The sequence below is a fragment of the Pyrus communis genome, chromosome 15 (assembly GCF_041283825.1).
Source record: "Pyrus communis isolate YQ-2024b chromosome 15, ASM4128382v1, whole genome shotgun sequence".
NCBI lineage: Eukaryota > Viridiplantae > Streptophyta > Magnoliopsida > Rosales > Rosaceae > Pyrus > Pyrus communis.
Genome location: NC_142579.1, coordinates 2,072,193 through 2,093,997, shown reverse-complemented (window position 1 = coordinate 2,093,997; position 21,805 = coordinate 2,072,193). Strand labels below are relative to the sequence as shown.

General features: G+C 38.5%; 3 protein-coding genes across 3 annotated transcripts; 1 reads left to right on the top strand and 2 right to left on the bottom strand.

Annotated features, from left to right (window-relative positions):
- Nucleotides 1-113: 113 nt before the first annotated feature.
- Nucleotides 114-4,691, top strand: LOC137714350 (kinetochore protein NDC80 homolog). The gene is made up of 4 exons (XM_068453590.2): nt 114-1,463; nt 1,741-1,987; nt 3,876-4,022; nt 4,175-4,691. Exons 1-4 carry the CDS (start codon nt 361-363, stop codon nt 4,424-4,426), a joined length of 1,749 nt encoding a protein of 582 aa, XP_068309691.2. The 5' UTR covers nt 114-360; the 3' UTR covers nt 4,427-4,691.
- Nucleotides 4,692-4,848: 157 nt separating this feature from the next.
- On the bottom strand, nt 4,849-10,035 carry LOC137748134 (mitogen-activated protein kinase kinase kinase 1). The gene is made up of 8 exons (XM_068488224.2): nt 9,007-10,035; nt 8,227-8,311; nt 8,056-8,118; nt 7,559-7,716; nt 6,869-6,941; nt 6,689-6,748; nt 6,163-6,273; nt 4,849-5,700 (listed from the first exon to the last, which is right to left on the bottom strand). Exons 1-8 carry the CDS (start codon nt 9,849-9,851, stop codon nt 5,488-5,490), a joined length of 1,608 nt encoding a protein of 535 aa, XP_068344325.2. The 5' UTR covers nt 9,852-10,035; the 3' UTR covers nt 4,849-5,487.
- Nucleotides 10,036-12,104: 2,069 nt separating this feature from the next.
- LOC137743099 (uncharacterized) lies at nt 12,105-15,468 on the bottom strand. The gene is made up of 2 exons (XM_068483010.2): nt 14,054-15,468; nt 12,105-12,312 (listed from the first exon to the last, which is right to left on the bottom strand). Exons 1-2 carry the CDS (start codon nt 15,235-15,237, stop codon nt 12,306-12,308), a joined length of 1,191 nt encoding a protein of 396 aa, XP_068339111.2. The 5' UTR covers nt 15,238-15,468; the 3' UTR covers nt 12,105-12,305.
- Between the last annotated feature and the right edge of the window lie 6,337 nt (nt 15,469-21,805).

The window sequence follows — 21,805 nt, the reverse complement described above, 5'->3', positions numbered from 1 at the left end:
GGTCTAAATAAGCTAGTGGCAACGCATTTTTAGAAGTAGATTTGCTCTAACAAGAAAACTAAGAGGCGAGCAATAACACCCTTGAAATCCCAAAAAACACAAACAATAATATCATCCAATATGAATAAATAAAACTGAAGTGAGTCGTACCCTTGACGCCATACAAGGAGCAAGGATGTCTCCAAGGTTGTTCACCAAAGTGTAAGTGTGGAGTGGACGGCTCAGATCGCATGGTCCGGAGAGTGGGGATCATTGAATAGAGTCTTTCGCACAGCTCAGATCGCTGCCACTGCTACTTGCAGGGGCGGGAAAAACAGTCTGAAAATTGAAACGCAAAAAAAAAAAAAGAAGGAAAGAAAGATGAGAGGCACAAGCCGTGGGCGAGTCAGGGAGTCGTTCAACCCACGCCCACCACCGGCGACGCCGCTGGACCACTTCCGCCACCAACGGGACTCCGATGCCAGCTTCGCAAGCAGCCGGCCTTCCTCTGTGGGCATGGGTCCCACCACCACCGCCCTCGACCTGTACAAAGACCGCTCCTTCCAGCAGTCCACCGTCTCCGCCATCAATTCCTACCTGTCCTCCCACTCCCTCCAATTCTCCCTCAAATTCCCGATCCCCTCCGCCAGGGAAATCACCGAAACCCTAAAGTTCCTCCTCGCCCGCCTCGACTACCCTTCCCCCAAGCTGGAGGACGACCTCCCCCTACTCCTCAAATTCCTGAAATGCCCCTTCAAGCCCAACAAGGCCATGCTCCGAAACCCCACCGTCAACGCCCACCAGTGGCCCACTCTGCTCGCCGTCATCCACTGGGTCTTCCAGATTGTGCTCTACACTGACCATCTCGCCGCCGATTCCCGGGCCTTCGTCGAGAACAATGCCATGTCTGAGTACGCCCTGGAGAGTTATTTGCATTATATACACGGGGACGACGACGCTGTGGAGGCCTTGGACCGAGATTTCTTGGACAAGTTGGATAGGGAGAAAGAGAATGCGGAGGAGAATGTTAGGGTATTGGAGGCAACCGCCACGGAGCTGCAGGGGAGGGTGGAGACAATGCGGTCGGAGCCCTCCAGGAGGGAGGCGCTGGAGAAGGAGAGGGGTTTATTGGAGGGGGATGTTGTCAAGTTCAACGAAATCATAGGGAATCTGGAGAAGAGTATCGCGAATTTGGAGGCGGTGATGGAGGGGAGAGAGAAGGAATTGGAGGCCAAAGTGGTGGATAATAAGCGCATTTGCCAAGAGAATGCGGAGTTGAAAAATAGGGTGGAATTGCAGACCTTCAATGCCAGGGATGTGGATAGAATGAAGAGAGAATTGCAGGCTGTGGAAAGGGATATTGGGGAGGCCGAGCTCGAGAGGAATGCGTGGGAGGAGAAGTCTTGGGAGCTTGATACCATGCTTAGCCATAAGTTTAAGGACCTTGAGGCTGTGGCCATGGACTGCAACCAGGCTATGAGGAGGTTTGTCTTCCTTTTCATTTGATTTTTTCTTGTTCCTTGCTAAAGAAATGTAATTTTTGTGTGTGATTGTTTTGGGATGCATATCATTGACTTTGATAGTGTCGATCCAATTTGGCATCGAGCCAATTATGGCTAGTGATTTGTTTGAAGTCATTTGCCTACTTGTTTTTATTTGTTTTAATTGTTTGCTGGCTTATGACAGTCGACAGTGCCACAAGTTTCGACAAAACTTAGTAATCTTTTGTATGCAATTTCTCCTTATCTTTGGTGGTAGCAGGTTGAAACTTGGTAATGGATTTCAGTATGGATTGAATGCTAAGGGATCGACACCAGCTGAGATTATGGGGATTGACTACAAATCAACATTAAAGCCTTCACTTGACTCCTACTTAGACGATATAAAGAAAAGCTCTGTGGATAAACTGGAAGAGTTGATATCCCTTCAGAAACAGTCAAGTGAACTTTCTGCTCAGATTGAGGGCAAACGAAATTATATAGCGACGCTTCAATCTCATATTGACGAAGTAAGTGGATCAAAATTAAGCCACTTTTCTTTGTTGTGCATAGGAAGGGAATGAGTTATTTCATTTGGTGTGCATATGTAGAGGTCTCCTTTCTTGGTCTGGTTATTGTTGTCACAAAACCGCGTAGTCCATTCTATTTGGTGTTGATGATGAGTCCTTTTTATTGTTCCCACTAACAATTTTTCTACTGCTCAATAAATTATTCCAAAATTAATTCAAATGTTAAAATCCTTAGGATGCTTTCAAATGCTAAATTTTATTTGAATGATTCTTTTCTTTACTACATTGAGCTCATTCCAGTTTTGTAAGAAAGTGTCTTTGGGTTTTTATAATCATGGGTAGGGTTTGGTGTTTCCCATGCACTGACATTTTTCTTGGTTCATCTGCATTTTGGATTTAAAGTTATAAGTTGCAGCAACTATAACAGTGAGAAAGAAATATATGTCTGCATGAGTGCATATTATTAGAATCTTCCAGGTTGGATTTAATGGATAAATGCTGCTAGGTTAGGAAGCATGTTGGAGCTTTATGGTTTGAACTTTGAACTGTGAAAGCAAGTATTGTGGGAGTAAGTGCGAATATAACTAGTGACAATATATGGGCTGTGAACAGTGTTCTTATTAGAATTATGAATGGGAGAGGGGATGGATTTGGGAATTTAAGGTAAGTTTTTTCTTGTTTTGTTTTGTTTGGAATGAGTGTATATCCAAGGTCTAGTTGCTGCTTAAAGTGGTTGGAGCGCCCAAAAGTGTCTGAGAAAGTTATAAAGGTTCAGTGACAACTGACAAAGTCACATCATATGCTAAACTAGGATTTTGAATTGTAAATCCCAAATAAGTGACACCGCTTTACTGTAAGAGAATTGCAAACTACATACCCGAGAGCATCTTTCCTAGAAATAAAGGGTATCTTTGTTGGCATTGGCCTCTTAAGGCCCTATATGTTTAGTCTTGAGCTTTCCTTTCTGGAACATTTCATCTCCTGCCATCTCAGAATCATGTTGTCATTTACGCCTGTTGGCATGTACCTGTTGCTGCGCAACATGGTATTTGTTTGCCTACTTTTTAACATTTTCTTGGTAGAATCTAGGGCGTCGGATTCATAAGAGTTGTTTGATCAATTTGAAGAGGCAAAGTGAGAAAAATGAAGGATGAGAACCTGGCTGTAAACAATGTAACGACAGAATATTCATGTAGCCAACCTTATGGTTTTAATCTTGTGGATGGATCTATAAAAAAGGTCTGGAAAATAGTGAACTGCACTTCACACAAACTACATAAAGGGTGCTTTTGGATGATGGCAAACCTATTCTACTTCTTGTTTGGAGAAAGACCCAGAAAAACATGAACTGCTTAAGGAAACCAATCTGGTTTCAGAAGTTTCAACAGTGGCAGGCAAAATAAATGCAGCCTGAGGGAGCATATTAGTTTTGGAGTGCTCTGGTGTTCTAGTCATGGCATAAACCATTGGATTTTGTACACAGGCCTTGATGCTGCTTTCTGGTTTTACTGATTTGGTCCTTATCCCCATAAGTTTTTTAGCACCAAATTTCTTTCGTGTCTTCTAGAAATACATAAGACCTTCATGCAGTAAAGTCTTAGGTATGTTTTAAAACTTTGTTATTAACATAATGAACTCTGATAACAAAGTAAAATATCGACTGTAAGGGTTATTGATCCTGTCATGTAAGTTCGTATTTACCTTGTAGAGGATAGGGAGGTCCGTTTCCAAGTATTGATCCTGTGGTGGGACTCATGGAAACCACCCTTACTTTTGAAGCATCTTATGGTTATTGTTCCAATATGGTTTGGACTTTGGGACAGAAATACAATTTTACAAGGATTTTGTTTTGACTTCATCTTTTGCTTGTGTATATTTTACTCGTTAGGTTGAAGCTCAACTGAACTTGTTGAAGAAAGAGACACAGGAATACACTTCTAGATGTGCAGCTGAAGCTAGAAGCTTGATGGAAGATGTTCAAAGGGAGACTCATAACTTGAATACTGTGGAAAGAGAAGCAGACGAGATTCTGAAGGTTTTTCTTTAACTTATTTCTTGAATAATTAACTTAAAGAAGTTGGTTTTTTCTTAAACTTGTTATGGTCACCATATTGTTGTGCCATACAAAAATCCTTAACTAGGATTTTGCTAAGTTTGATATCATAACCAATCTCATTTTTCTTGCAGACCTCCAAACTGAAACTGCAGGATGCAATCAAGCAAACTGAAGAAGAAACCCAAAAGTGCGCGTATGAACTCATGGCAGTAGCTGACTCAGTCTCGAAGTACAAAGAATATGTGCAGTCTAAGATTTTTGAAATGAAGAGAGATGTCTCGGAAACAGCTGTTGCTGTATCAGACACTCACAAAAGTTGCTTGGAATCGCAATTTGGTTTTCTATACGGTGCAAACCAGCAATCAGAAGCAGCACTCCAATAGGCTTTCATACTTGATTCACCGTCCTGCTGCTTACTGGTTTTAAACTCTCATGCTGAAAGCTCCGTTATTTCATCTGATGGGTAATTAACTGCCATCTTAATTTATCTTTTGATTTTTGTTTGTTACTATTTTGATTAGTTCTACTAATTAGATGGTATCCTAAGTTTCTTAGAGTGAAGAGTTTCCAAATGAGTATTGTATGAGAGCCGTATATATACTATGTACAAAGTTTATGACATTTTATGTAACCATATATTTTAGCGAATCGGATATCTTTTTTTTGTTATTATTTTCGTTAGTTATACTAATCAGATGATATAATGTGAGTATTGCAGATGAATTCTAGGGTATGATCTTTGAGTTTCGGGTCTTGTTTAGATCTTGACCCGTCTATTTCTAACAAGAAAACTAAAACGTAATGGTTATCAAACAGGCTCGGTGGATTAGGTTATCAAACAGGCTTGATGCCAATCCACCGAGCCTCATATTCAATTGAGTTGTACCCACCAGGAGGTTATCACAAAAATTATTTACAGCAAGTCAATAATCTACAACATGTGCTTATATCATGTTTTGTTCTAACTACAATTAATTCCCCCAGAAACAAGGTAGCTTTGTAAAACAACTTGCCCTCTAAGTAATGTACAAGTACCCGTGATATTGCTCGCAAACTTGTCGACTAGCATACATCCGTTTCAAGCATTCGGGGTCAGTTTTGCCATACCAGGAACTAGTTCAATGAATAATCGGGCAGCGGATAGAAGGTTATGCACAGTTCATCTCCTTGAACGAGCTTCTCTGGTCTGTCAAGTCCCTAATATTGTCGATCCACACAGAAGGACCAAGAGGTGCTTTCTTTGATTCACAAGCCATTCGCATCTTTGTGAAAATATTGGGAGCATATCCCCTTCCCTAAACCACGTTCGTGGAAGCTAATGCTCTAACATAGCTTGACAGCGTATATAGATTCAATCGCTAAGCATGTATGAAGGGAAGTAAATTGCAGTACCAGTTCCTCTATATTACCTTACGATGTCACTGAGGTTGGTTGACCAAAGCATTCACGAACGAAAACTGTTGCAATGAGGAGAAGCTGGGACTGAGGATGTGTGGAGTGGCCTTCTTACAAATGGATGGTTCAGTAGCTGAGCCGCAGTAGGTCGACTATTAGGGTTAACTTGTAAACATTTCAAAATGAAATCTTGTGCATCGCTTGATAACCAATCAGGAACTGGAGGAGGTTCACCCTTGCCAATCTGAAATAATGCTTGCATCTGCCAATCAACACAAACAAGAACATGATTTTTCTCAGATTCCTAAATGACTCTGCAAGGGACAACTTAGTGATCTGTCTTGTTTATCACATGTCTTAGCCTTCTCGCATGAGTGACAGTCCAAATTGATTAAGAATACTAAGGTTACCCTAACCGTCACTGATGTCTGAGTAGAAATCGTAGGGTTCAGGTTTTGTAAGGGGTAAACATAGGTCCATGACTCTTGATTAAGGAATCTAGGTACATGGAAGAGTAAACACATATTGCTAATAGGTAGCACAAAGGCCGAGTACAAGTAGGATGATCCGGGTAAAATCTCATGGTGGGGGATGTGTGGCATGAGGTTGGCTCCTACATCCAATGATCTAGGTCAAAATGTAATGCGGGCATATTGTTATGCATTTCTTATCCTAAAGAAAAGGTAAACGATTAGCATTATATGAGCAGAAATGTTGAACATACGCCTTCCAGGTGAGAGTATGGAGGCCGGCGGGTTAACATCTCTAACACAGCGCATCCAAGGCTCCATATGTCAGCTGCAAGCCCATAGCCACGATTCCTTAGATTAACAACCTACAATTTTACAGCTTACTGGTCAACAGGTTAACTCAAAATCCATGAAACAGATAAGCATGCTCATAGCAACTTATTCCCAATTATATTGCTGCAACAGAAAATTCAACTATGGATGAGAACTGAAAGAAAAAAATCAGTGTCTATTGCAAGGTAAATGATGAAAATTAAGTTTTGTACGTCAAAGAGTAACTGGACAATAACAGCTAAATCCTAATTTCAATTAGGGAGAGCCTAGTCATAAAATAAATGAATATCCAATACAACAGTACAAGTTATCAGCACTAACTACATGGACAATCACAACTAGATGAATTACTCTACATCATACTAGTTTTACTATCCAAAGGCGGTTGTTGAAATATCAACCTGATGTGTACAACAAACATATTTATCGTAAAGAGAGGAGGCAAACCTCAGGCGCCATCCAATAAGCAGTCCCTTTGCAAGACTTCACGTCATTAAATTTGGTTGCCTAGAAACAGAAGGCCAATGTGGAATGATTCAGCATTAGAATTTCCATGGATTTGCATTTCGACAAAACAGAAATTCTATGAAATGAACATTAGAGAGACGTTAGTATTAGGAATTCTACCTTGGCTAACCCAAAGTCTGCAAGTTTCACAGATCCACTTGCATCCACCAATATATTAGCACATTTGATATCCCTGGAAAAAATAATCTTATAAATATAGATAATAGAATCAAATATTAAACTTCTACAAGTGCAATATCAATATAAGGAACACATAAGTCTAGAAAGCAGAAAAATATGTCCAAGGGAATTATACAAGTGTAGGTTAAATGAGGATTGCTTGGTTCGTTATTTTTTACGTAGTTGTATCTTATCTCTATGTAGGCCTGTACTGTAATTACATATATAAAATGTTTCACATTACACGACGTGAGAGATTTTAATTCAGATAGGAGGAATTAGAAAATGCACCTCATGAGCATTACAAAGTTATGCGGTAGGGATTTCTAAATGGCTCCTTCCAACTATTCATTTACAAATTCCCCTATCATGTCTTTTGTAATGCATTTCTAATTCCTCCTACCAAACATTTTGTGATCCATTTCTTCTTCATTTTGCCTAAATGCCTTGGAATTTGGAAGACCCTCACCCATTTCCCAAACTCTTCCTTATATTTTGTTCTACTGGTTGTTCACAGCTTTGTCTACTAAGATTAGCATAGGTCAATGGTTCAATCCCTTCCAGTGTAACCACAAAAGACAAAGAAAGAAAGATCACAATACAAAAATTCCAGTACCAAATTTATATTACCTGTGAACCACATTACGATCATGAAGATATGTCAACCCGCTTAAAATCTGCCTTGTAAACCCAGAGACTTGAGAATCCCTCAAGAGATACTTCTGATATAGATTTGCAAGTGAGCCTTTTGTTACAAGCTCAAGGAAGATATAGAGCTTAGTTTCATCCTGTAATAATATTACAACGAACAATTAGTGTACAAATCAGGAGAGTTCAATAAATATATTAAATTACATTGAAATATAGCAAGCTACTTTATCTTATGATTACAGTTTGAGTAGTTGCGTTGGTGAAGCATTTCTTTAACTGATCGTTTATGGTTCTACAAATACATGTACATACATCCACACATACACACATACAAGTACAAATACCTATGCACTAACTGTAACAACAAGATCAAATGCAAAAGGAAAATATAAATCTCCCCCAATAAGTAGAAAGTTGTACTTCTAATAAACTGGCAGGAGCCAAAGAAATGCAAACCAAGAAAGAAAGAAGCACACCTTGTCTGTGCCCAGATATTGAACTATGTTGTCATGTTCAAACTGACTTAAAAGAGAAATCTCCTGTACAATAAGAATCGTATTAGAAGAAAGAATGTTAAGGAATCCAGAAAACACAATAGCATCTACTGAGTAAGAAAACACAATCAGAATAAGACTGTTTCTTTCGACCTGTTCAAGTTGGATAACACTCTGCTTCCCCTGGCTCCCTTGATCCAGTAAAGAAACCTCCTTTACAGCGAAAAAGAATCCATCACTGCAAAAGAACATTTGCAGCATGAAATAAACAGAGGGAGTGAGACCAACATGTTGATTTTGTTGAACAGAATAGCCCCAGTTTAATGCAATCCCAACTTCACCTTCTCCATCCTTTTCTCTAACTTTACAACTTCTTGCTAAGAAAAATTCTAAACGCTTTGAGTGGAAACGCCTAAAGTAGAATTGAATGCTTACACTATGAAAAATAAAACTTGGAAATGGTAGTGATAAAGTTTTTCAGGACTACCTCAAAGTTTTATGGGTACATTATGCAAAAGATTAAAAAGAAACAAGTGCTTAAATGGATAGCAGCACAAGAAACTATAAAATTAGAAATGAGAATCGTATAACCATGAACGGCGGTCCCCCTTGTTATAAAAGTGGTGGTAGTCTTGGTGTCCTATGTTTCTATTTGTTAGCACTAAGTTCTTCAACGAATTCCCAGTCTCCTACCGAAGTATAGTTATTTCTTGTTCTATTTTGTCCCAAATTCAAAGTAACTTATTAGAGTTTGCAAATCAGTAGAGTAATGTCTTTAAAGTAAGAGGCATTGGACCAAATATAAAATTCACAAGTCGTGTTCAGATTGGGTTTAATTCAAACATAGCGGTAATCACCAACAACAACAAGACAGGAACAAAATTAGCCTTCATACACATTTTGGATATATGGACGTGGAAGATGATCGCTTACTCAGTAAAGCCTTCATACACCGTCCCATAAGAACCACTTCCCAAAAGCTGACCTTTTTGCCACGATGACGAAAGACTCCGCCTGAATTTCCCATTCGGCGAAAAAATACTATGGATTGGCTCGGGGTTCACTCTTACAATGCCAACAAAACCAACTTTGTCATCTGCATTTTGATCATCATTATAGTCATTGGATGGAGATGAGTTGGATGACAAACACTCGTCATTTGCTTCGTTTACCGATTCCCTCTCGCCATTTGCTTCATTTGCAAGCTCCTCTTCATCCGAATAGCTCACATGGCCAACGCGATTCAGCGAATTTACACCAATGTGGTCCTCCCGAGGCGAAAAAGATTTCAATACAACCGGAGGCGGGCGGAGACCCTTAATTCCTCCACCAGCACCGCCATTTCTCCCATTTCCCCCAAATTCTGCCAAACTCAAAGCCTTGATTTCACTGTCGAGCCGCATAACCCTAGCTTCGGACTTCTTCTCCAAAACGTCAACGTTTGCTCTGTCGCGTAACTGAGGATGATGATTCTGATCGTGGAGGCGAGAGCGAGGGGTGACGTTGGAGGAAATGCGGGCCCGCTGGGCTTCCCAAGCGGCGACTGGGATGGCGAAGTCTTCGGGGCCGGAAAGTCCGAGGCTGCGGCAGATGAGGTCGAATTCGCCGTCAATGCCTCTGACGCGGAAACTGGTTTGGTGGTCGGAGAGAAGGGATTGACGGCCGCGCAAGGAGGATGAGGAAGGGGAGAGGGTAGAGGCGTCGTAGTCGAAGTTCTTAATGGCGTTTTGGCGGTCGAGTTTGGGTTTCGGACGTTTAAATTGCTTAGCGACGTCCATGATTTGCTGCTGCTGCTTCTTCAAGCACTACTAGTATGGTATGCTATGCAGTATGAGAGTATCAAGTTTGAAGGTTGGAGGATTGGAAGTTTGTGGTGGACGCCATTGACGTTTGCTTTGTCTTCTAGCTTCTGCTCTTAACTGGCGGTGTAACGCGGTTCTGCTATATTTCAATTTCAATTTCAATTTCAACTGGGGAAAGAGACGAGAGATAAAGAGCTGAAACGCTGACACTTGGCGGCACCTTGGAGGCCTATAGTTGTGGAGAATAACTTACATAAAACTTGTTCACCGCCACGTGGCTTCTTGTATCCATTAATTCATTGCCAAAGTTTTAAAAGACGCTAGATGTTAGTCAGGCGGCGGATTGAGGTTTAGCGGTTTGGCGGGGTCTAGACTGACGCCTAGGCGGATTTAAATAAATTCATTATATTTTATGTAAATAACTGTCTGTTTTTATTTAAAATATATATAGTTTCATCATAAACTACAAAATAGAATAATATATATATATATATATATATATATATTATGAAGTATTGGAACATAATGAAAACATAAGAAACAAGCATATAATATGTGTTCATTTAAGTATTCAACAAGTCTCTTACAATTTATTAAAAAAATGAAATGCAAAATGAAAGTTATCTATTTTCTGTCTAAGTGAGTCGCAATCTAGGTGGGCTAGGAGGGTGCCTTGGTGGTCTAGGCACCATTTCTTAATTTTCAAACGCTTAGGCATTAATTGGGGCAATGGCCAGCATCCTAGCGTCGATTTTTAGAACAGTGTTCATTGCAGTGTAAGTTTTTCTTCACATGACAATGAATTATTTGATTGGGACCCCAGGTGGAGGTGAACATGTTTCATATAAGTTGCTCTCCTAATTGTGGTGCTAAGCTATGTCAACTTCTCCCTTAAGATGGAGCGTATAGTGAGGACTAGATACGCTAAATTGCCTAAAATCTCATTCAGTACTTCGGACTGGAATGACTATTTGTGTCAGATAAACTAACATGTGTGTTGGATAGTATTGACTATTTAAACATGCAATCGACAATTTTGTACCATGTTTACTATTGTATCTGACAACAGGACTTTAGACTACTTTTATTTTTTATAAAAAAAAAATAACATTCGTATTATCTATACTATCTATTAACAATACACTCGTTGTCAACCAAACGATGATGAAAAAATGATTAGGTCCTCTATTCATAATTCAATTAACATAAGAGCTTAGCTCATTAAGGCTAAGGAGGAGTTCCTTCTCAAAATACTTTGTGGCCTATTCACAAAACTTAAGTGCTTACGATCAGAACAGTTCATTATAAATCACTCTGTAATAGTCATCTCTGCAAAAAAATTAACTCAAACTAAGATCGTTTGATCAATCAGTTGTAATAAAAAGATAAACCGTTCGTAAGGCTTTTACTGAATCCGTTTATCTGTTTTTATACAGTTCAAAAACTAAACGATCTTCATTCAATTGATATTTTTTTAGATATGATCTTTTATAGTCATATATAATATGAATACTTTCGATTATAAATACGAAGTTCTGTAAATAAGACACGAGATGTTTTAAGGAGAAGTATCTCCTCAATCCTTGAGGAGCCAATATTACCTAAATAAAGAAAAAAAGAACAGAATAGAATTTTGAGATCAAATGTTTCGACTCTGATTTTCTCTTGTTTATGCAACTTAGTTTCCTGATTCTCTTTTGATATTATCTAAAAAGAAGAAGAAAAAAAAAGTCTGAAAATCACTTTTCTTAGTACAAACGTAACAAAAATTTAAAAATAAAAATCTTGTCTAGATTTCCCGTGTCACAATATAAGCACATGAATGTTTTGAGATTGTAGAGGGAGCATCCCTAAGATTGCTCACAAAATTCACTTATTATCTATACAATTTCTTTTTCTTTTTTTAGTCGAGCGATAAGAGTTAGTAAGTCAGATGTTAAATTAGTCACCGACGGAGTTCGAACTCACGCCATCATGGAAGGACACACCACATTTTCACCACCGTGGTAAAAGACCACTTGCATCTATACTATTTCTTAGCATACTAAGATTTGCATACATTTACATGTCGAATGAACGCCTTACCCTCGACACTCTCCCTCTTCATTTCTCAATTCTGATTCAATCAACCTTATGACACCACCAAAACTAAGGACATTTTCCTAACAACAAATTTTTGTTTATGGAGCTTTTCCTTCTTTTGGGACCAGTTTTCAACTCAGAGTGAGATTTTAAAATCAAAAGCAGTAACATAACACCAAGAGACTGCATATTCAGTAACCATAGAAAGAACAAAAACAAGTAAGGAAAAAAAAAACGACAAGTATACGTTTCCAATCTAGTAACCTGTTGATCTTATAATGGGTTATAACCTGTAACTTCTTTCTTCTACAACAGATGCCTCGCCTCGGTAGATCTCACACGACATTTCTACTCCCTGGGAAAACAAATATTTGAGAAATGTATCAGTTAACAAGCAGAATAAGCTTCACGCTATCAAATAAAATATGCCTTCTAACAGTTGAAATGTACAATGCTGAATTAAAGACTGTCTAGATAGTTAACTGCTGTCAAATAACGATTGAGAAATTAACATCTCTGTTTAGATCAATCAACCAATGAAAAGTCTAATAGGAAACGCAAACAAATTATCAATACTACTTATACAAACCATGCTGCCACAGCACTAGCCGTTCACATAAGTGATCTAAGGTGAAGGGTATTATATTCTTTTGACGGTTATCCTTATTCATAAGAACTTCAGATGGTTATCCTATGTTTAATGAAAACTGAAATGATCATAGCATGTTCCCTGGTATAGCTTTAAGCCTTTAAGGAAGCAGAGCGGCATTACTGGCTTATGAAAATAAATCTATTTTAACTCCAAGATGAGATTGCTCACAATCACAACTAAGTGAAGGCTCCTGCCAATATGTGGTATAGGGAAGCAAGATGTACACAGACACCCCTATTCCCTGAGAGGCTGTCTCTGCGAAATCAGGTCATTGGTGCAAGCCATACCATTCCATGAAGTCTCAAACTTCAGATTGCTCACAAGTTCACCTTCAAAATCTTTTTTCCTGACTGCATATTTCCCAGAAAGCACCCTTGAGTGCCATCTTGTGGGATATGTAGTCCACATTTTATTAGATCATAAAATAATGACTGGTTGTTGGCAGGTACCATCATCCCCGATAGACTCACAACTAGGCAATCAATCTAGCATGTCCCAGTTCTACAAAAGGGGCACCATTATAAAAAGGTAACAGAGGAACTGACTTAAGACCAAGTAAATGATGTCTCTCTCGTGGAAATAGAGGTCTTATTCACGTAAAAGCCAATAACTAAGTTCCAAACTTCAAAAAGGTGACCACTGAGATGAGCCAAGACAAGACTGATGCACATTAAAATTTCCATAGTACCAGTCGTGATTTTGATCAAAACAGGATTCTAGTATGTTTGTATTCAGAAAGGCAACTCCGAAACACCTAATAAATTGCATTCTTCGTCTTTACAGTACATAAACAAAATATATATATATATATATTGGAATTTCCCATTTTTGCAACTTAAGGTAAACAGAATCTCACCATTCATAAGGGTTGTGCAGTAAATAGCATACAGATAATCTGAAAATCATGACTAATAACACTCTGCTAGACACCTGACTCCAAAATTGCTCTATCAGAAATCTCGTTGATTTGACACAAGAAGGTTGATAACATAAGAGGCACAATTTGGATGCAGCCTTAATGTGAAAAAATGAGCCACTGGAGGTAATTGGCGTAATTGGCCCCACAATAACGTTAAATAAAAAACTACGACAACTGCTAGACATTCGCCTAGTGTTGTAGAGATATATATACCAATTCGAAGCATCCTCCATGCCCAAATTATTTAATCAAACCAATACAAGGTACTAAGCTTCACCAAGCACGTGGGACAACACCGAGTAATTGGCCTAGTAGCTTAGGTGCGGTTCATCCAAGTAAGGAAAACAAGCTCCAGCATTCTGCCAAGCTTAAGCGTAGTTCCTACGAACCTAAGTTTGTTAAACTATCAATACTCACTAGATTACATAGCAAAATGAAAATATTTCTTAATATCTTTCCATATTTGCACAAACTAGCAATCATATTCAAATCATTTACGGAGAGGGAAATGGGCAAGGATCATACCACTTGATGAGCCAGCCAAACAGAAAATGCTGCATAATTGGAACCTTCCCCAACACCTCAGCCTTATACATCTTAAGCAACCCACTATTCACTTTGTTCCAATTAGGCACTCCGCTGATATCATCCAACAACGGTGAGTGCTCCGAAAATGGACCCTTCTTCACCTTCTTCACAAACTTAACGCACGAAAGATACAAATACTCTTTCGAAAAATTCTCCACGATATCATCGTTGTGAATTGACTTAGGCTTCATATACTTATGCCCGATCAACTGCGACGCCCCGAAAATAAACGGTAGGAAATGGTAGTCATCGAGGCCCCAAACGCCGTGAGACCCCGCCGGCTCCAAGCAATACACCAACTGCAGCTTCCTCATCAAGTCCAAGTACTTGACAAAAACTCGAGCCACGACAGCCGGATAATCTTCTTCTTTAATCACCCCCATTCTCGCCAGACAGTAGAGCCAAGCAGTGAAGTTGGTCTCATGCCCAGTACCATAATCGATTCGACTCGGGTTCCCGAAGCTATCAGTGAAATAGGGGACGATCTCGATCGTAGAAGGGTGGAGATGCTCAGGGAGGAACTGCAGCATGAGGGAGTGGCTGGATTCGGACAACCGCTCGTGCCAGGAGCGGAATGAAACGTTGCCATATCGGGCGGCTTGCTGGGTGGGTGGGATTTCGTCGACCCATTGAATTAGGGTTTCGAGAATGGAGACGATCGTGTTGACGACGTCTGATTGGTGACAAGGGTCGGAGATTTTCTTGGCGCGGATGGACTCGGAGAGGGCGGCAATGAATCCGACGAAGTGTTTGCCGGAGAAGGAGTCGTGGAAGCGGCGGAGATCGTCGGGGGACTGGATGACTTTGGAGGGGGATTGGAAGTGGTAGGGAGGCGAGATTTGGGGGACAGAGAGGGACTGTGGGACAGGGGCGAGGATGATGGCCTGTTGGGAGTTAGGGTTTGGAGGGAAGTTGATGGCGGGAGCTCGGATTGGGCGGTAGTTTGGGGGAGGGGAGATGTCGGAGAAGGAGGGTGGGGGAGCGGCCATGGGGGTTGGGGCTCCGCATTTGCAGCAGGTTGGGGTGGAAATGGAGGTGGCGGTGGAAGATGGTGGAGATTCTAGGGATTTGGAGTGTTGGTGGTGGTGGTCTGATTTGCAGGGAGTGGGTTGGGGTTCCATTTTTGGAGGAAGTGGAGGGAGAACAGAGTGGCAAACTCAAACTGGGAAGAGCGACGCCTTTACGCAAAATATCTTGTGCACTGCGTTTTAAAACTGTTGGATCAAATACGGCGGCTGAGATTAGATCGATATAAAAGAAGTTGTACCTTGAAACGTAACGTAACACCAAAAGCGGCAGACCATACCCAACATCAATTTTCAAAATAAGAAAACAAAGATACATTATAAAACAAAGTTAGAGTATCACCGCGGTGATCATATCAACCACCACCATTACCCTCGTTGCCATGGACACCACCACCTTCACGGTCTCACTATGGCAGTCGGCACCACCGCCACAGTCTCACCCTGACTACACCACCTGCACCTCGTCGCCACCACCACCTCCACCGTTTCACTGTTGCGGCCACCTTCATCACCACGACATCCCACCACATTAATTCTCCACCCCATTACCCTGATCATGGCCACTACCACCTTCACTATTTACCCTCACTATTACCACCACTCCAATCATCATTGCTACCAACACCACTCTCGTCTCAACCACCATCACTGTCACCAACGACACCATTACTACCAACACACAAGTTTACATTTTTATGACACATAAATATTGGTACCATACGCGTTTTCAAAGTTTTTATTCTCAAAACTCATTCTAAGATATTAAACTACTAGGCGCATTCTCAAATTATAAAAATGAAAAAATTTATTTGCCCTTTTCGTTTTACACAACAGTTGTTCAAAAATTGTTTTGCATTAAGTTACCGAACAGGCCCTTAATTTCTCCAAAACCTTTATTTTGATGTCTCGCAGATTAAGAACACAGCTTTAATTTGATAAGAAAATTCAAGAATAAATTACGGCCAGGCCACCATTCAATTCTTGGGTCTGAAGAAATTATATCCAAATTCGATTTCAGTTGCCGCAACTCAGTCACGTAAGTTCGATGAGTAGGTTCCGACGAATGAGGGAGATCTGGTCATGGGGAGGGTGCGATGATGGAAAGAGCGTATGACATTGAAAGTCGATGTGAGTCCACTGCTTAGTTTTTCTGTTTTTTGAGTTCTGGGTGGCGTTCTACTTGGTGGTGGTGGTGGTGGCGGCGTTGTGACTACAAGTAAGAGAGAGAGAGAGAGTCGGGGGGGGGGGGGGGGGGGTGGTAATTCGAAGTTTTTAACTTTATTTATATATTTTTCATTCGGACTAGGGTTTAGCGAGTTTTAGGACCTTGTTTGTTGTTCACTTATTCCAGAATTTGATTATTCAAGTGAAGTTGTAGTGACTAGTGAGCATGTCTGCCCAAACTCCAGACAGAGTTTGAGAAGCCAGTTCCTAAACATGTTAATCAATATTTAAATAATAATTTAATCATTAACAATCATACCTAAGCATCACCATTGATGATGACCAAGCTCTAATAAGAGACATTGCTTAGACTATCTCCAACCCTTGGCCTAAAACCTAAAATTTTTAGCCCAGAAAATTTAGGTTTTAACTCAGAAATGGTTTTTTTGCTCCATATTATTAAAAAATAAATTTAGGCTAAATTTTTCTTTTTAAGTAAATAAAAAAAAATTATGTGCACTATCCTAATTTAATTTTATGAACATTTTAACTAAAAATATTTGAATTCCGATAAATATTGAAAAATCATTAAATTTGGGTGAATTTTGAGTTAAATAATTTTTTTAATTATTTTAGCGGATTTAAATTTGGGCCGTTAGATCTTTCTTTTTTTTTACCGTTAAATTTGATTATATTCGATCTCAGCCGTTAAATTCAATAAATCATAAGAGACATGTTCACGTGGGTGGGGTCCCGCTGGTGGTGCCCACACCATTTTCTGGGCTAAATCCTGGACTATTCTAGTTTTGTTTTAGGTTTTAGGTTTAATACTCTGATGTTGATTGTGCAATGCACTGCTTGTTTTGGGGTTCTTTTAACATAAGTGGCAGCTTGGATGATGATCATCATGACGGAAACCTAATTGTTCAATTGCCCTACGTAACCCTTCTCCCAGAGGTTGCATTGCTTGGTGGCGGCTGACTTGTCACAAGGGCCAATTGTGCGAGCAGGCTAGCAGCCACCAAAGATGCTCCATGTCACAATTGGCTGGTACGCAGTAGATTAATTTTGTAACTACATCTTAGCGTGTGCTTGCGACTCCATATATTCAAAACAAGAGTAACAGAAACGCATTAACCAACTCAAATGTGACATAGCTTTGGTGTGTATGGGTGCGCCCATGTCTGTTTATGTTAGGTTGTAGTATGATTTCATGTAAGCTAGAAGTATTTCTATTGACTTGTTCCTAACTGACAGAAAGTATTACACCTTCAAAATCATGACGAAACTATATTTTTGTTTCAATGGACAAAAGAATTCTAAACCGAGGGAAGGGGATGAATCGAATAGATTTGCAAATATATACTAAACAAGACGCAATGATCAAACAGATAACATGGTCCAAAAGAGTTTTTAATCAAGTGTCCTCTTCTCTTCTATGGTGGCAATAATCTCAGCAGCATGTAACTTAAAAACTCCACATGTGCTTGACAGCAAAAAGCCTTTCTGCATTCACTGTAGTTCATCGTCGAGCAAGGTATCGAAGGATCGTCTTCCAAGTCAACTAAATTGTTCGTTGCCTATGTTTGAGAGCGGAGTTGTGACCAACCTATTCATATATATAAGAGAAGAAACACCGTAGAATAAAAAATCCTAATTTGGTAACGAACCAAAACCAAACTATATAAAACCAACAATAGGTTGAAGGTAACGCGACCAAAATGAGACATATGCATACCAATGCGACATATTGTCACACATTTCGAATTTCTACAAATGGATATTAATAAAACAAATGCACGTCAACTTGGCCACAATGTGGCACATCACTTACCCTCTATTTCTTACCCCTACCGCCTTTCGATTTTTCTGGAAGACGAGTGTGGGAGTGGAAATCGTCTTGCTTTGTTACTCGCCTTAAAGCATTTGATTGGTGGGTTGGGGTGGATAAAGTATTGTTTACCCCAAAATTATTGTTGGGTCTTAGGTTTGGTCTAGTAGGATGATTCACAAAGAAAATAAGAGTTTGAGCCTTTGATTTGGACTAAATGAATAGTACATGGCTCAAATTACAATTCGACTTGTCAAATGCTAAGTCTCGATTTCCCTCTCGACTACCGGGAGCATTGAATGCAAAGCACTTTGCTGTCTTTTGGAGGGAGGATGATATAAATTTAAACAAAACCATCGTTTTGGTTAGGCTAATTTTGATTCACTGCACAAATTTTTTGGATTACTTTCTCATTGGTGCCATTACTTTCTGGAAAGTAATCCTCGGTTGGCTTCAAGTGGAAACATAGGAATCATTGGAGGAAGATGTGAAAGGTATATAAGTCCAAGTAAAGGACTTAGAGAGCAAAAGGTACTCAAATCATTTAGCAAACAATCAAGCATTCAAACCAAAAGCTCTCTGCCTTTATTTGCTTCATATCACTTGAAACCAAGACCTTGAACTTGAGGAAACTCTCCTTTAGACTCTAAGATCTATTAGAATTTGCTTTGCTACCAACTTTTACGTAGTATTGATTTACCAACCTCAAGATAGTTAGTCTCTTTGGTTAATCCTTTAGAAGGAAACATCTTTAACCCAATCTGATGGCCTCATATCCAATTTGATAAGAGTTCTATCTATCGTTCTAAGTTCATATGTGTATGTACTTTCCTTGTTTTTATAATATTCAACAATATTAATATCAATTTCAATTACTTACTGTTTTCGTTGCTTATTGTCTTGACTTTTGCTATAAATGACTAAAATGGTGTGTTTGAATATAACCAGTTTGTGTCCAACCCCATCTTGGTAGTTTCTGGTGTAACATCATGAAACAATTAAAGTCTTTAACATGTGAGGAATTAAAAGGAACCAAACTTGAGTCAAGGTTTGGCACGATCTTTTGATAAAAGGAGTTTTATTTACGTGTGGCTCAAGTATCTCATATACATATAATCTATTCTATAGATAGTGTTTGAACCATTTCAATTTTAGTTTTTAACTTTCAATTTTTAATTAGTTAACTGAAAACTCGTTTGATAACTACTTTTAATTTTCAAAAAAAATGAAAACTAAAAGTCAGATTTTGAAAACTCAAGAACGTAAGTTTTCAAATTTTAAAATTACCAAATAATTTTGAAGTTTTCAAAAAAGAAAAAAAGAAAAAAAAACTGAAAAATGAAAACGAAGCCCTTTTACTATTTCAATTGGTGGTCATAATTTTTATTAAGATTTAGTTTTCTGGCCCTAAAGGACATTTTATTTTGGTAATGATTTTTAAAGCAGTTTTTATAGATTTTGTTACCAATTTTCTAAGGCCAAATTTTTTTTTTCGTGGTTCATGTGGTAATACTATACTTTTAAATTCACCTTGTGATGAAAAAGCTATCAATTGTAACTTTGTGGTGAAGTTTGTAACCAATCATAATTCAAATTGGATTTCCCTCATTTTTCTGCTATATGTAGGGACAAAAGTGTCATTTTAAGTTCTATTAGTTGCAACAACTAATCATAAACCGCCATAAGGACATGAATATATATATATATATATATATATATATATATATATTTTTTTTTTTTTTAATCTTTAAAACTAGAATTAAAAAATGAAACAAGAAAACTATAAGGTTCATTTTATCAGACTAGTTGTCATCGGATATATTCCACTTCCCTATCTCAAGACAGCCAAGAGTCCAAGACTAAGATTAAAAAAAATCAAAAAATTCATCTTCAGGAGCCAAGTTAATTCCTACATTTTTTTAGTACAATAGTGATCCCATGTCCAAACAAAGCTATTGACTCTATGAAGGAGTACTATATCTATATATAATTACAAGGGATTTCAGCCATATTCTTTCTTAGAAACCTAGAATTTCTTCTTTTATACTAAAATCTCTAACTCATGTTATGACATGTGCACTTGGAAACGTAGCAATTCATAAATTCCATACAAATAAAATAGTAATTTAAGAGTTTACCAAAACTAAAACAATTAATAAAATATATATGTCATAAGGGCCGGCTATCTATCGATTAAAAAAGTCGAAATACAATACTATATACTCCGGAGAACCATAATTTTTTTAAAAAAAACTTGTTGGCATTGCACGAGTCTCGGTCTTCACTTGACAGTGGTCTTATTGATCATCTCCTCGTTTAGATAGCTGCGGGTCCATATATCGAAGGCCTTACAAAAACTTATTTGACAATTTTAAATCTTGTTTGTGATAGTTAAAATGTACATGCAAGGTGCTTAAGAAACAAGTTTGGAGGAACTTTCCAGCTTGTGCTTTCATTTCTTGAGATATTTGTTAGTGGGGTTCTGGGAAACCTTCAAGTCGGCCCACGTAGGAAGCGGATATTTATGCATGAAACTATCCTGAAATACTTTCTTAACTTTTATTTATTTAAGCTCACGAAATCTACTTATTTATTTAAGGATCGTTTAGTGGGTTGGATGTGATTATATGATTGAATTGTCATGAACTTATAAGATAAGACCTATAACTCATGTATAAGGATAGGTTAGATACACTCTAATGTGAACTCATAACTCATCACGTCCAGTTCATCTCACATTTTTACACAACAAATAACAGATTGGACTCAAGTCTATTTTAATTGATCACAACCTATATTATTCAGCCTACCAAACGGAGCCTTAAGCGCATGACTACTTAGTACAACGGATTTAGATTCTTCTCCACTTTTATGTGAATGTTTTAGATTTAACTTCCGTAAATAGAAATTTGAGGCTAATATTATGAATGTCCCATTTTGTAACTTTCATAAACTGAAGAATTCGATGCTAAATTATTATGGATCAACCATCACCTTCACTGTATGGTAATCTTTAATGCTTACCAAAGGCACGCCATTCTTGTTGATAGAGCCAGGTCACAAGAAATACGAAGGAAACTAATTGGCCATTCATAGATAATAAGTGACCGAATAAACACAGCTTCTAGCCACAACTAGTTAGAAACCCTTTCAACTCTATGTTGCGTTTTGTGCTAATAAAACAACATGTACTTGTGCCATACGAAATCTTATTTCGGAGTAGACAACTTCAACCGAAAATGGAACCTCAGTGCATGGAAACCTAGCTAAGTCAATTAATGTGTGTCTGAAGTCACCAATATGAAAGTGATTTTAAAATGACTGAAAGTGCTTTTGATCTAAATATTTTCGAACTTATCCTTAGTAAAAACACTAGCGAATCATGAAAAAACACTTTTAGTGCCTCCTCAAAGAAACGCATAACTTGTGATTCTTTCAGAAATCACTTCCAAACGAGCCGTTACTACTTAGCTAACATCAAACTTCATTTCGATCAAACAATGCAAACTTTCACGTTATATGATATTTTTCAATGAAAATACTTTTTACAAATTACAACAAAGTCATGCCACCACAAATGTGAAATCCGTAACTAAGTAGCATACTCATTATAATCGAATTCATATTAATCGAATTTGAGATTTGCAACCAAGACAGAGACTACTA

Bases quoted from the DNA above. Each gene is read 5' to 3' on its own strand.
- LOC137743099 (XM_068483010.2), bottom strand. From the start codon at position 15,237: ATGGAACCCCAACCCACTCCCTGCAAATCAGACCACCACCACCAACAC.
- LOC137748134 (XM_068488224.2), bottom strand. From the start codon at position 9,851: ATGGACGTCGCTAAGCAATTTAAACGTCCGAAACCCAAACTCGACCGC. The intron at 6,942-7,558 runs GTAATATAAATT...TATTTTTTCCAG, and splicing joins GATCGTAATGTGGTTCACAG to GGATATCAAATGTGCTAATA. The intron at 6,749-6,868 runs GTAGAATTCCTA...TTCTGTTTCTAG, and splicing joins CAGACTTTGGGTTAGCCAAG to GCAACCAAATTTAATGACGT.
- LOC137714350 (XM_068453590.2), top strand. From the start codon at position 361: ATGAGAGGCACAAGCCGTGGGCGAGTCAGGGAGTCGTTCAACCCACGC. The intron at 1,988-3,875 runs GTAAGTGGATCA...TTTACTCGTTAG, and splicing joins TTCAATCTCATATTGACGAA to GTTGAAGCTCAACTGAACTT. The intron at 4,023-4,174 runs GTTTTTCTTTAA...TTTTTCTTGCAG, and splicing joins AAGCAGACGAGATTCTGAAG to ACCTCCAAACTGAAACTGCA.